At 42.1% G+C, this 12,512-nt stretch overlaps 1 protein-coding gene across 6 annotated transcripts in view; it reads right to left on the bottom strand.

Annotated features, from left to right (window-relative positions):
- The window catches only part of LOC139756163 (uncharacterized protein C2orf42), a 164,941-nt gene that overhangs the window by 25,789 nt on the left and 126,640 nt on the right, over positions 1–12,512 (bottom strand). For all 6 annotated transcript variants that reach the window (XM_071675344.1, XM_071675347.1, XM_071675348.1 and 3 more), the window contains one exon: positions 5,549–5,780. In XM_071675344.1, the coding sequence (XP_071531445.1) occupies positions 5,549–5,780 (232 nt within the window). The remainder of the gene's footprint in view (positions 1–5,548; positions 5,781–12,512) is intronic.

Raw genomic sequence — 12,512 nt, 5'->3', positions numbered from 1 at the left:
TTAGAAAGGAACCTTGGATGTTTTGGCCCCTGAGTGAAATGAAGCTCAGGGTAAAGGGGGGGGAGCCGTTTGGGGTTTTCTTGGGAGTAAAGTCAGGGGGAGTTAGTGAGGGGGGACAAGAGCAAGAAGGGTAGCTACTCCGGGAAACAGGAGTGGGTGGAGTAAGTGTTAGAATGTAAGAAACTAAAACTAGTTGCATGGGAAAAACGGGAAAGTGGTTTGAGAGAGATGGGTTTTTATTGGCATATGCACTTGGGCTTGAGAAGAAAGATCGTGAGAGGCAAGTGTTTTGGAGCAGCCTGGGGAGTGTGCTAGTAGTTTTAAATGCCGAGCCGGGTTATAGTGATGGGTGATTTGAATGAAAAGGTGAGAAATGTGGCAGTTGGGGGATAATTTGGATACGGGGGGGTTTTGTTCAGTTTTAAAGGGAAAAAATGTTGAGAGCTTGATGATTTTTGTGCTAAAAAAAGGGATTGGTGTTTGGGGAAAATACATGGTTAAAAAGAGAGATATACATAGTACACGTTGTTAAGTGGGAGAGGGCCCAGGAGGTTATTGGATCATGTGTTAATTGATAGGCACACAAAAGAGAGACTTTTGGATGTTAAATGTGTGAGAGGTGCAACGGGAGGGTGTCTGATATTATCTTGTGGAGCCAAAGGTGAAGATTTGTTGAGGTTTTCAGAAAGAAAGAAGATTGTTAGGGTGAAGGGGAGTGGTGGAGAAAAGTGAGTTTTGGAGGGACTTGTGTGAGGAAAGTACAGGATGGCGAGTAAGAATAGAAATAGGTTGGAACAAAGGGGGTAATGGGAGTGGGGGGGAAGGGGATGTATTTTGGGAACGTGATGGCTTGCAAAAAAGATGTTTGGGTTGGCATGAAAAGCGGGAAGGGGGGCAGATTAGAAAGGGTAGTGGTGGTGGGAAAAGAAGTAAGATTATTAGTAAAAGAAAGAGAGAGGCATTTGGAAATTTTTGCAGGGAAAAAATGCATTGGTGGGAGAGTTTAAAAAAAAGAGGCGGAGGTAAAGAGAAAGTGCAAGAGGGGAAAAAAAAGGGCAATTGGGGTTTTGGGGGGGGAGGGGTATAGAGAGTATCATTATATTTTCGGGAGAATAAAAAGATGTTTTGGAAGGAGGTAAATAAAGTGTGTATGACAAGAAAACAAATGGGAACATTGGAAGGGGGCAAATAGGGAGGTAATAACAAGTACTGATGAAGTGCAAAGGAGATGGAATGAGTATTTTGAAGGTTTGCTGAATGTGTTAGATGATAGAGTGGCAGATATAGGGCGTTTTGGTCAGAATGGTGCGTGAAGTGAAAGGGTCAGGGAGAATGGTTAGGTAAACAGAGAAGAGGTAGTGAAAGCTTTGCAGAAGATAAAAGCCAGCAAGGCGGCGGGGTGTGGATGGTACTGCATTTTTTTTTTTTTTTATACTTTGTCGCTGTCTCCCGCGTTTGCGAGGTAGCGCAAGGAAACAGACGAAAGAAATGGCCCAACCCACCCCCATACACATGTATATACATACGTCCACACATGCAAATATACATACCTACACAGCTTTCCATGGTTTACCCCAGACGCTTCACATGCCTTGATTCAATCCACTGACAGCACGTCAGCCCCGGTATACCACATCGCTCCAATTCACTCTATTCCTTGCCCTCCTTTCACCCTCCTGCATGTTCAGGCCCCGATCACACAAAATCTTTTTCACTCCATCTTTCCACCTCCAATTTGGTCTCCCTCTTCTCCTTGTTCCCTCCACCTCCGACACATATATCCTCTTGGTCAATCTTTCCTCACTCATCCTCTCCATGTGCCCAAACCACTTCAAAACACCCTCTTCTGCTCTCTCAACCACGCTCTTTTTATTTCCACACATCTCTCTTACCCTTACGTTACTCACTCGATCAAACCACCTCACACCACACATTGTCCTCAAACATCTCATTTCCAGCACATCCATCCTCCTGCGCACAACTCTATCCATAGCCCACGCCTCACAACCATACAACATTGTTGGAACCACTATTCCTTCAAACATACCCATTTTTGCTTTCCGAGATAATGTTCTCGACTTCCACACATTCTTCAAGGCCCCCAGAATTTTCACCCCCTCCCCCACCCTATGATCCACTTCCGCTTCCATGGTTCCATCCGCTGCCAGATCCACTCCCAGATATCTAAAACACTTCACTTCCTCCAGTTTTTCTCCATTCAAACTCACCTCCCAATTGACTTGACCCTCAACCCTACTGTACCTAATAACCTTGCTCTTCTTCACATTTACTCTTAACTTTCTTCTTCCACACACTTTTCCAAACTCAGTCACCAGCTTCTGCAGTTTCTCACATGAATCAGCCACCAGCGCTGTGTCATCAGCGAACAACAACTGACTCACTTCCCAAGCTCTCTCATCCCCAACAGACTTCATACTTGCCCCTCTTTCCAAAACTCTTGCATTTACCTCCCTAACAACCCCATCCATAAACAAATTAAACAACCATGGAGACATCACACACCCCTGCCGCAAACCTACATTCACTGAGAACCAATCACTTTCCTCCCTTCCTACACGTACACATGCCTTACATCCTCGATAAAAACTTTTCACTGCTTCTAACAACTTTCCTCCCACACCATATATTCTTAATACCTTCCACAGAGCATCTCTATCAACTCTATCATATGCCTTCTCCAGATCCATAAATGCTACATACAAATCCATTTGCTTTTCTAAGTATTTCTCACATACATTCTTTAAAGCAAACACCTGATCCACACATCCTCTACCACTTCTGAAACCACACTGCTCTTCCCCAATCTGATGCTCTGTACATGCCTTCACCCTCTCAATCAATACCCTCCCATATAATTTACCAGGAATACTCAACAAACTTATACCTCTGTAATTTGAGCACTCACTCTTATCCCCTTTGCCTTTGTACAATGGCACTATGCACGCATTCCGCCAATCCTCAGGCACCTCACCATGAGTCATACATACATTAAATAACCTTACCAACCAGTCAACAATACAGTCACCCCCTTTTTTAATAAATTCCACTGCAATACCATCCAAACCTGCTGCCTTGCCGGCTTTCATCTTCCGCAAAGCTTTCACTACCTCTTCTCTGTTTACCAAATCATTTTCCCTAACCCTCTCACTTTGCACACCACCTCGACCAAAACACCCTATATCTGCCACTCTATCATCAAACACATTCAACAAACCTTCGAAATACTCACTCCATCTCCTTCTCACATCACCACTACTTGTTATCACCTCCCCATTTGCGCCCTTCACTGAAGTTCCCATTTGCTCCCTTGTCTTACGCACTTTATTTACCTCCTTCCAGAACATCTTTTTATTCTCCCTAAAATTTAATGATACTCTCTCACCCCAACTCTCATTTGCCCTTTTTTTCACCACTTTTTTTCACCACTTTTCACTCAAATTACAGAGGTATAAGTTTGTTGAGTATTCCTGGTAAATTATATGGGAGGGTATTGATTGAGAGGGTGAAGGCATGTACAGAGCATCAGATTGGGGAAGAGCACTGTGGTTTCAGAAGTGGTAGAGGATGTGTGGATCAGGTGTTTGCTTTGAAGAATGGATGTGAGAAATACTTAGAAAAGCAAATGGATTTATATGTAGCATTTATGGATCTGGAGAAGACATATGATAGAGTTGATAGAGATGCTCTGTGGAACGTATTAAGAATATATGGTGTGGGAGGCAAGTTGTTAGAAGCAGTGAAAAGTTTTTATCGAGGATGTAAGGCATGTGTACGTGTAGGAAGAGAGGAAAGTGATTGGTTCTCAGTGAATGTAGGTTTGCGGCAGGGGTGTGTGATGTCTCCATGGTTGTTTAATTTGTTTATGGATGGGGTTGTTCGGGAGGTGAATGCAAGAGTTTTGGAAAGAGGGGCAAGTATGAAGTCTGTTGGGGATGAGAGAGCTTGGGAAGTGAGTCAGTTGTTGTTCGCTGATGATACAGAGCTGGTGGCTGATTCATGTGAGAAACTGCAGAAGCTGGTGACTGAGTTTGGTAAAGTGTGTGAAAGAAGAAAGTTAAGAGTAAATGTGAATAAGAGCAAGGTTATTAGGTACAGTAGGGTTGAGGGTCAAGTCAATTGGGAGGTAAGTTTGAATGGAGAAAAACTGGAGGAAGTGAAGTGTTTTAGATATCTGGGAGTGGATCTGGCAGCGGATGGAACCATGGAAGCGGAAGTGGATCATAGGGTGGGGGAGGGGGAGAAAATTCTGGGAGCCTTGAAGAATGTGTGGAAGTCGAGAACATTATCTCGGAAAGCAAAAATGGGTATGTTTCAAGGAATAGTGGTTCCAACAATGTTGTATGGTTGTGAGGCGTGGGCTATGGATAGAGTTGTGCGCAGGAGGATGGATGTGCTGGAAATGAGATGTTTGAGGACAATGTGTGGTGTGAGGTGGTTTGATCGAGTAAGTAACGTAAGGGTAAGAGAGATGTGTGGAAATAAAAAGAGCGTGGTTGAGAGAGCAGAAGAGGGTGTTTTGAAATGGTTTGGGCACATGGAGAGAATGAGTGAGGAAAGATTGACCAAGAGCATATATGTGTCGGAGGTGGAGGGAACGAGGAGAAGAGGGACACCAAGTTGGAGGTGGAAAGATGGAGTGAAAAAGATTTTGTGTGCTCGGGGCCTGAACATGCAGGAGGGTGAAAGGAGGGCAAGGAATAGAGTGAATTGGATCGATGTGGTATACCGGGGTTGACGTGCTATCAGTGGATTGAATCAGGGCATGTGAAGCGTATGGGGTAAACCATGGAAAACTGTGTAGGTATGTATATTTGCGCATGTGGACGTATGTACATACATGTGTATGGGGGTGGGTTGGGCCATTTCTTTCGTCTGTTTCCTTGCGCTACCTCGCACACGTGGGAGACAGCGACAAAGCAAGAAAAAAAAAATAAAGATATATCATAACTTTGAAATTTTTAAACAATTTGACATTGAACAGTTTTTTGAAAGATGCACGCATCAATAAGAAGTAACACAAAGCTAAACAAAATATTTTTGTTCGAAGAGACTTAAGGTACTTCCAAACCAATACAGTTGTGGATATATGAAATAAGGTTAGTGTTATGAATGTGAAAGTAATCAGTACATATCTAGACATGTAAAACTCTCTCCCCGCAATGAACAATAGACATGTAGACTTCCTCCACATACTGAAAAAACAGGTAAGTACAGAAAGGTTACATTCTCATTCCCATGCTATTTCTCTCACTTTCTGTCTTTGTCTTTCTTGCTTTCCACACCACAGAATGCTTTCTTAAAACTATATGCTCACAGGCTTTTACAAAAAGCATATAAACTACATTTATGCAGGAAACATTTCTAACATTCATAACACATAAGATGGAGTTCCAAATTATGAATTTCAGTATATTAGAATTTTAGTTAACTAGCCTGGCTTTCTTCTATTGAGAGTACAATAACATACCATACAGCAATAATGGTACAATTAGCAAGCACCCATAACTTTCCCTGGACTCTTCCTTACCTGAGTTACCAGGCTGTCAGAGGGAGAGATCGGAATGCTCTCCAGGATTGATGAAGAGTCTTCTTGTAACACTTCCACCTCCACCTGACATTGAGAGTCTCCAGAGTCATTAAGGATGAGAAATGAGCGCTCTCCCACAGCACTCAATCCTGCACCGCTTTCTCCTATACTAACACTATTTTCATCTCCACCACCATTACCAACAGTTAAACTTGTAGACTGACTGATATCACTGAAAGTTAAAAGCAAATAACTCTAAAATGACTGGGATTTCAGTAAAAAATCATGATTACTGAAAATCTTTTCACAGCTTTACACAACAAATACTGTCCAGAAAAGGAATCACTAAGACAAGTTTCGACAGATAGTCCACCAAAATATCAAAAATATTTGACATTTTTGAACTAGCCACTAATATTAAATACTATTATAATTACTATTATTATTATTATTATTATTATTATTATTATTATTATTATCATTATTATCATAATTATCATTATTACTATTAATATTATCAATATTGTTGTTATTATTATCATTATTATTATTATCATCCCTGGGGATAGGGGAGAAAGAATACTTCCCACGCATTCCTCACATGTCGTAGAAGGCAACTAGAGGGGACAGGAGCGGGAGGCTAGAAACCCTCCCCTCCTTGTATTTTAACTTTCTAAAAAGGGAAACAGAAGAAGGAATAACACGGGGAGTGCTCATCCTCCTCGAAGGCTCAGACTGGGGTGTCTAAATGTGTGTGGATTTAACCAAGATGAGAAAAAAGGAGAGATAGGTAGTATGTTTGAGGAAAGGAACCTGGATGTTTTGGCTCTGAGTGAAATGAAGCTCAAGGGTAAAGGGGAAGAGCAGTTTGGGAATGTCTTGGGAGTAAAGTCAGGAGTTAGTGAGAGGACAAGAGCAAGGGAAGGAGTAGCACTACTCCTGAAACAGGAGTGGTGGGAGTAAGTGATAGAATGTAAGAAACTAAACACTAGATTGATATGGGTAAAACTGAAAGTGGATGGAGAGAGATGGGTGATTATTGGTGCATATGCACCTGGGCATGAGAAGAAAGATCGTGAGAGGCAAGTGTTTTGGGAGCAGCTGAATGAGTGTGCTAGTAGTTTTGATGCACGAGACCGGGTTATAGTGATGGGTGATTTGAATGCAAAGGTGAGTAATGTGGCAGTTGAGGGAATAATTGGTATACATGGGGTGTTCAGTGTTGTAAATGGAAATGTTGAAGAGCTTGTAGATTTATGTGCTGAAAAAGGACTGGTGATTGGGAATACCTGGTTTAAAAAGAGAGATATACATAAGTACACGTATGTAAGTAGGAGAGATGGCCAGAGAGCGTTATTGGATCATGTGTTAATTGATAGGCACACAAAAGAGAGACTTTTGGATGTTAATGTGCTGAGAGGTGCAACTGGAGGGATGTCTGATCATTATCTTGTGGAGGCAAAGGTGAAGATTTGTTGAGGTTTTCAGAAAAGAAGAGAGAATGTTAGGGTGAAGAGAGTGGTGAGAGTAAGTGAGCTTAGGAAGGAGACTTGTGTGAGGAAGTACCAGGAGAGACTGAGTACAGAATAGAAAAAGGTGAGAACAAAGGAGGTAATGGGAGTGGGGGAGGAATGGGATGTATTTTGGGAAGCAGTGATGGCTTGCACAAAAGATGCTTGTGGCATGAAAAGCGTGGAAGGTGGGCAGATTAGAAAGGGTAGTGAGTGGTGGGATAAAGAAGTAAGATTATTAGTGAAAGAGAAGAGAGAGGCATTTGGACAATTTTTGCAGGGAAATAATGCAATTGAGTGGGAGATGTATAAAAGAAAGAGGCAGGAGGTCAAGAGAAAGGTGCAAGAGGTGAAAAAGACGGCAAATGAGAGTTGGGGTGAGAGAGTATAGAGAGTATCATTAAATTTTAGGGAGAATAAAAAGATGTTTTGGAAGGAGGTAAATAAAGTGCGTAAGACAAGGGAGCAAATGGGAACTTCAGTAAAGGGGCTAATGGGGAGGTGATAACAAGTAGTGGTGATGTGAGAAGGAGATGGAGTGAGTATTTTGAAGGTTTGTTGAATGTGTTTGATGATAGAGTGGCAGATATTGGGTGTTTTGGTCGAGGTGGTGTGCAAAGTGAGAGGGTTAGGGAAAATGATTGGGTAAACAGAGAAGAGGTAGTAAAAGCTTTGCGGAAGATGAAAGCCGGCAAGGCAGAAGGTTTGGATGGTACTGCAGTGGAATCTATTAAAAAAGGGGGTGACTGTATTGTTGACTGGTTGGTAAGGTTATTTAATGTATGTATGATTCAAGGTGAGGTGCCTGAGGATTGGCGGAATGCTTGCATAGTGCCATTGTACAAAGGCAAAGGGGATAAAGGTGAGTCCTCAAATTACAGAGGTATAAGTTTGTTGAGTATTCCTGGGAAACTATATGGGAGGGCATTGATTGAGAGGGTGAAGGCATGTACAGAGCATCAGATTGGGGAAGAGCAGAGGATGTGTGGATCAGGTGTTTGCTTTGAAGAATATATGTGAGAAATACTTAGAAAAGCAAATGGATTTGTATGTAGCATTTATGGATCTGGAGAAGGCATATGATAGAGTTGATAGAGATGCTCTGTGGAAGGTATTAAGAATATATGGTGTGGGAAGCAAGTTGTTAGAAGCAGTGAAAAGTTTTTATTGAGGATGTAAGGCATGTGTACGTGTAGGAAGCGAGGAAAGTGATTGGTTCTCAGTAAATGTAGGTTTGCGGCACGGGTGTGTGATGTCTCCATGGTTGTTTAATTTGTTTATGGATGGGGTTGTTAGGGAGGTGAATGCAAGAGTTTTGGAAAGAGGGGCAAGTATGAAGTCTGTTGTGGATGAGGGAGCTTGCGAAGTGAGTCAGTTGTTGTTTGCTGATGATACAGCGCTGGTGGCTGATTCATGAGAGAAACTGCAGAAGCTGGTGAATGAGTTTGGTAAAGTGTGTGAAAGAAGAAAGTTGAGAGTAAATGTGAATAAGAGCAAGGTTATTAGGTACAGTAGGGTTGATGGTCAAGTCAATTGGGAGGTAAGTTTGAATGGAGAAAAACTGGAGGATGTGAAGTGTTTTAGATATCTGGGAGTGGATCTGGCAGCGGATTGAACCATGGAAGCGAAAGTGAATCATAGGGTGGGGGAGGGGGCAAAAATTCTGGGAGCCTTGAAGAATGTGTGGAAGTCGAGAACATTATCTCGGAAAGCAAAAACGGGTATGTTTGAAGAAATAGTGGTTCCAACAATGTTGTATGGTTGCGGGGCATGGGCTATGGATAGAGTTGTGTGGAGGAGGGTGGATGTGCTGGAAATGAGATGTTTGAGGACAACATGTGGTGTGAGGTGGTTTGATCGAGTAAGTAATAATAGGGTAAGAGAGATGTGTGGTAATAAAAAGAGTGTGGTTGAGAGAGCAGAAGAGGGTGTTTTGAAATGGTTTGATCACATGGAGATATTGAGTGAGGAAAGATTGACCAAGAGGATATATGTGTCAGAGGTGGAGGGAACGAGGAGAATATACATCTGTATATATGTATATGTCTGTGTGTGTATATATATATGTATACGTTGAGATGTATAGGTATGTATATTTGCATGTGTGGACATGTATGTATATACATGTGTATGTGGGTGGGTTTGGTCATTCTTTCGTCTGTTTCCTTGCGCTACCTCGCTAACGCGGGAGACAGCGACAAAGCAAAATAAATAAAAATAAATATTATTATGCAAATGAGTGGGAGAGGTATAAAAGAAAGAGGCAGGAGGTCAACAGAAAGGTGCAAGAGGTGAAAAAGAGGGCAAATGAGAGTTGGCGTGAGAGAGTATCATTAAATTTCAGGGAGAATAAAAAGATGTTTTGGAAGGAGGTAAATAAAGTGCGTAAGACAAGGGAGCAAATGGGAACTTCAGTGAAGGGGGCTAATGGGGAGGTGATAACAAGTAGTGGTGATGTGAGAAGGAGATGGAGTGAGCATTTTGAAGGTTTGTTGAATGTGTTTGATGATAGAGTGGCAGATATAGGGTGTCTTGGTCAAGGTGGTGTGCAAAGTGAGAGGGTTAGGGAAAATGATTTGGTAAACAGAGAAGAGGTAGTAAAAGCTTTGCGGAAGATGAAAGCCGGCAAGGCAGCAGGTTTGGATGGTATTGCAGTGGAATTTATTAAAAAAGGGGGTGACTGTATTGTTGACTGGTTGGTAAGGTTATTTAATGTATGTATGACTCATGGTGAGGTGCCTGAGGATTGGCGGAATGCTTGCATAGTGCCATTGTACAAAGGCAAAGGGGATAAGAGTGAGTGCTCAAATTACAGAGGTATAAGTTTGTTGAGTATTCCTGGTAAATTATATGGGAGGGTATTGATTGAGAGGGTGAAGGCATGTACAGAGCATCAGATTGGGGAAGAGCAGTGTGGTTTCAGAAGTGGTAGAGGATGTGTGGATCAGCTGTTTGCTTTGAAGAATGTATGTGAGAAATACTTAGAAAAGCAAAGGGATTTGTATGTAGCATTTATGGATCTGGAGAAGGCATATGATAGAGTTGATAGAGATGCTCTGTGGAAGGTATTAAGAATATATGGTGTGGGAGGCAAGTTGTTAGAAGCAGTGAAAAGTTTTTATCGAGGATTTAAGGTATGTGTACGTGTAGGAAGAGAGGTAAGTGATTGGTTCTCAGTGAATGTAGGTTTGCGGCCGGGGTGTGTGATGTTTCCATGGTTGTTTAATTTGTTTATGGATGGGGTTGTTAGGGAGGTGAATGCAAGAGTTTTGGAAAGAGGGGCAAGTATGAAGTCTGTTGGGGATGAGAGAGCTTGGGAAGTGAGTCAGTTGTTGTTCGCTGATGATACAGCGCTGGTGGCTGATTCATGTGAGAAACTGCAGAAGCTGGTGACTGAGTTTGGTAAAGTGTGTGAAAGAAGAAAGTTAAGAGTAAATGTGAATAAGAGCAAGGTTATTAGGTACAGTAGGGTTGAGGGTCAAGTCAATTGGGAGGTGAGTTTGAATGGAGAAAAACTGGAGGAAGTGAAGTGTTTTAGATATCTGGGAGTGGATCTGGCAGCGGATGGAACCATGGAAGTGGAAGTGGATCATAGGGTGGGGGAGGGGGAGAAAATTCTGGGAGCCTTGAAGAATGTGTGGAAGTCGAGAACATTATCTCGGAAAGCAAAAATGGGTATGTTTGAAGGAATAGTGGTTCCAACAATGTTGTATGGTTGCGAGGCGTGGGCTATGGATAGAGTTGTGCGCAGGAGGATGGATGTGCTGGAAATGAGATGTTTGAGGACAATGTGTGGTGTGAGGTGGTTTGATCGAGTAAGTAACGTAAGGGTAAGGGAGATGTGTGGAAATAAAAAGAGCGTGGTTGAGAGAGCAGAAGAGGGTGTTTTGAAATGGTTTGGGCACATGGAGAGAATGAGTGAGGTAAGATTGACCAAGAGGATATATGTGTCGGAGGTGGAGGGAACGAGGAGAAGAGGGAGACCAAATTGGAGGTGGAAAGATGGAGTGAAAAAGATTTTGTGTGATCGGGGCCTGAACATGCAGGAGGGTGAAAGGAGGGCAAGGAATAGAGTGAATTGGAGCGATGTGGTATACCGGGGTTGACGTGCTGTCAGTGGATTGAATCAAGGCACGTGAAGCGTCTGGGGTAAACCATGGAAAGCTGTGTAGGTATGTATATTTGCGGGTGTGGACGTATGTATATACATGTGTATGGGGGTGGGTTGGGCCATTTCTTTCATCTGTTTCCTTGCGCTACCTCACAAACGCGGGAGACAGCAGCAAAAAAAAAAAAAATAAAAAAAATATATATATATTTATTATATTATATTTATTATTTTATTATACTTATATATATATATATATATATATATATATATATATATATATATATATATATATATAAAACACTTCACTTCCTCCGTTTTTCTTCATTCAACCTTACCTCCCAATTAACTTGTTCCTCAACCCTACTGAACCTAATTACCTCGCTCTTATTCATATTCCTTCAAACATGCCCATTTTTGCTCTCTGAGATAATGTTCTCACCTTCCACACATTCTTCAACGCTTCCACAGCCTTTGCCTCCTCCCCCACCCTGTGACTCACTTCCACTTCCATGGTTCCATCCGCTGCTAAATCCACTCCCATATATATATAAAACACTTCACTTCCTCCAGTTTTTCTCCACTCAACCTTACCTCCCAATTCACTTGTCCCTCAAACCTACTGAACATAATTACCTTGCTCTTATTCACATTTGCTCTCAGCTTTCTTCTTTTACACACTTTACCAAACTCAGTCACCAGCTTCTGCAGTTTCTCACCCAAATCACCCACCAGTGCTGTATCATCAGCAAACAACAACCTACTCACTTGGCAAGCCCTCTCCTCCACAACAGACTGCATACTTGCCCCTCTCTCCAAAACTCTTGCATTCACCTCCCTAACAGCCCCATCCATAAACAAATTAAACAACCAAGGAGACATCATGCACCCCTGCCACAAACCGATATTCACTGGAAACCAATCACTTTCCTCTCTTCCTACTCTTACACATGCCTTCCATCCTCGATAAAATCTTTTCACTGCTTCTAGCAACTTACCTACCACGCCATATACTCTTAATTACCTTCCACAAAGCATCTCTATCAACTCTGTCATATGCCTTCTCACGATCCATAAATGCTACATACAAATCCATCTGATTTTCTAAGTATTTCTCACATACATTCTTCAAAGCAAACACCTGATCCACACATCCTCTACAACTTCTGAAACCACACTGATCCTCAACAATCTGATGCTCCCTACATGCCTTTACCCTCTCAATCAATACCCATTCATATACTTTCCTAGGAATACTCAAAGACTTATACCTCTGTAATTTGAACACTCACCTTTATCTCCTTTGCCTTTCTACAATGGCACTATACATACAATCCGCTAATCC

The sequence above is a fragment of the Panulirus ornatus genome, chromosome 20 (genome assembly GCF_036320965.1).
Source record: "Panulirus ornatus isolate Po-2019 chromosome 20, ASM3632096v1, whole genome shotgun sequence".
Classification (NCBI taxonomy): Eukaryota; Metazoa; Arthropoda; class Malacostraca; order Decapoda; family Palinuridae; genus Panulirus; species Panulirus ornatus.
This window is presented reverse-complemented; position numbering and strand designations above follow the sequence as displayed.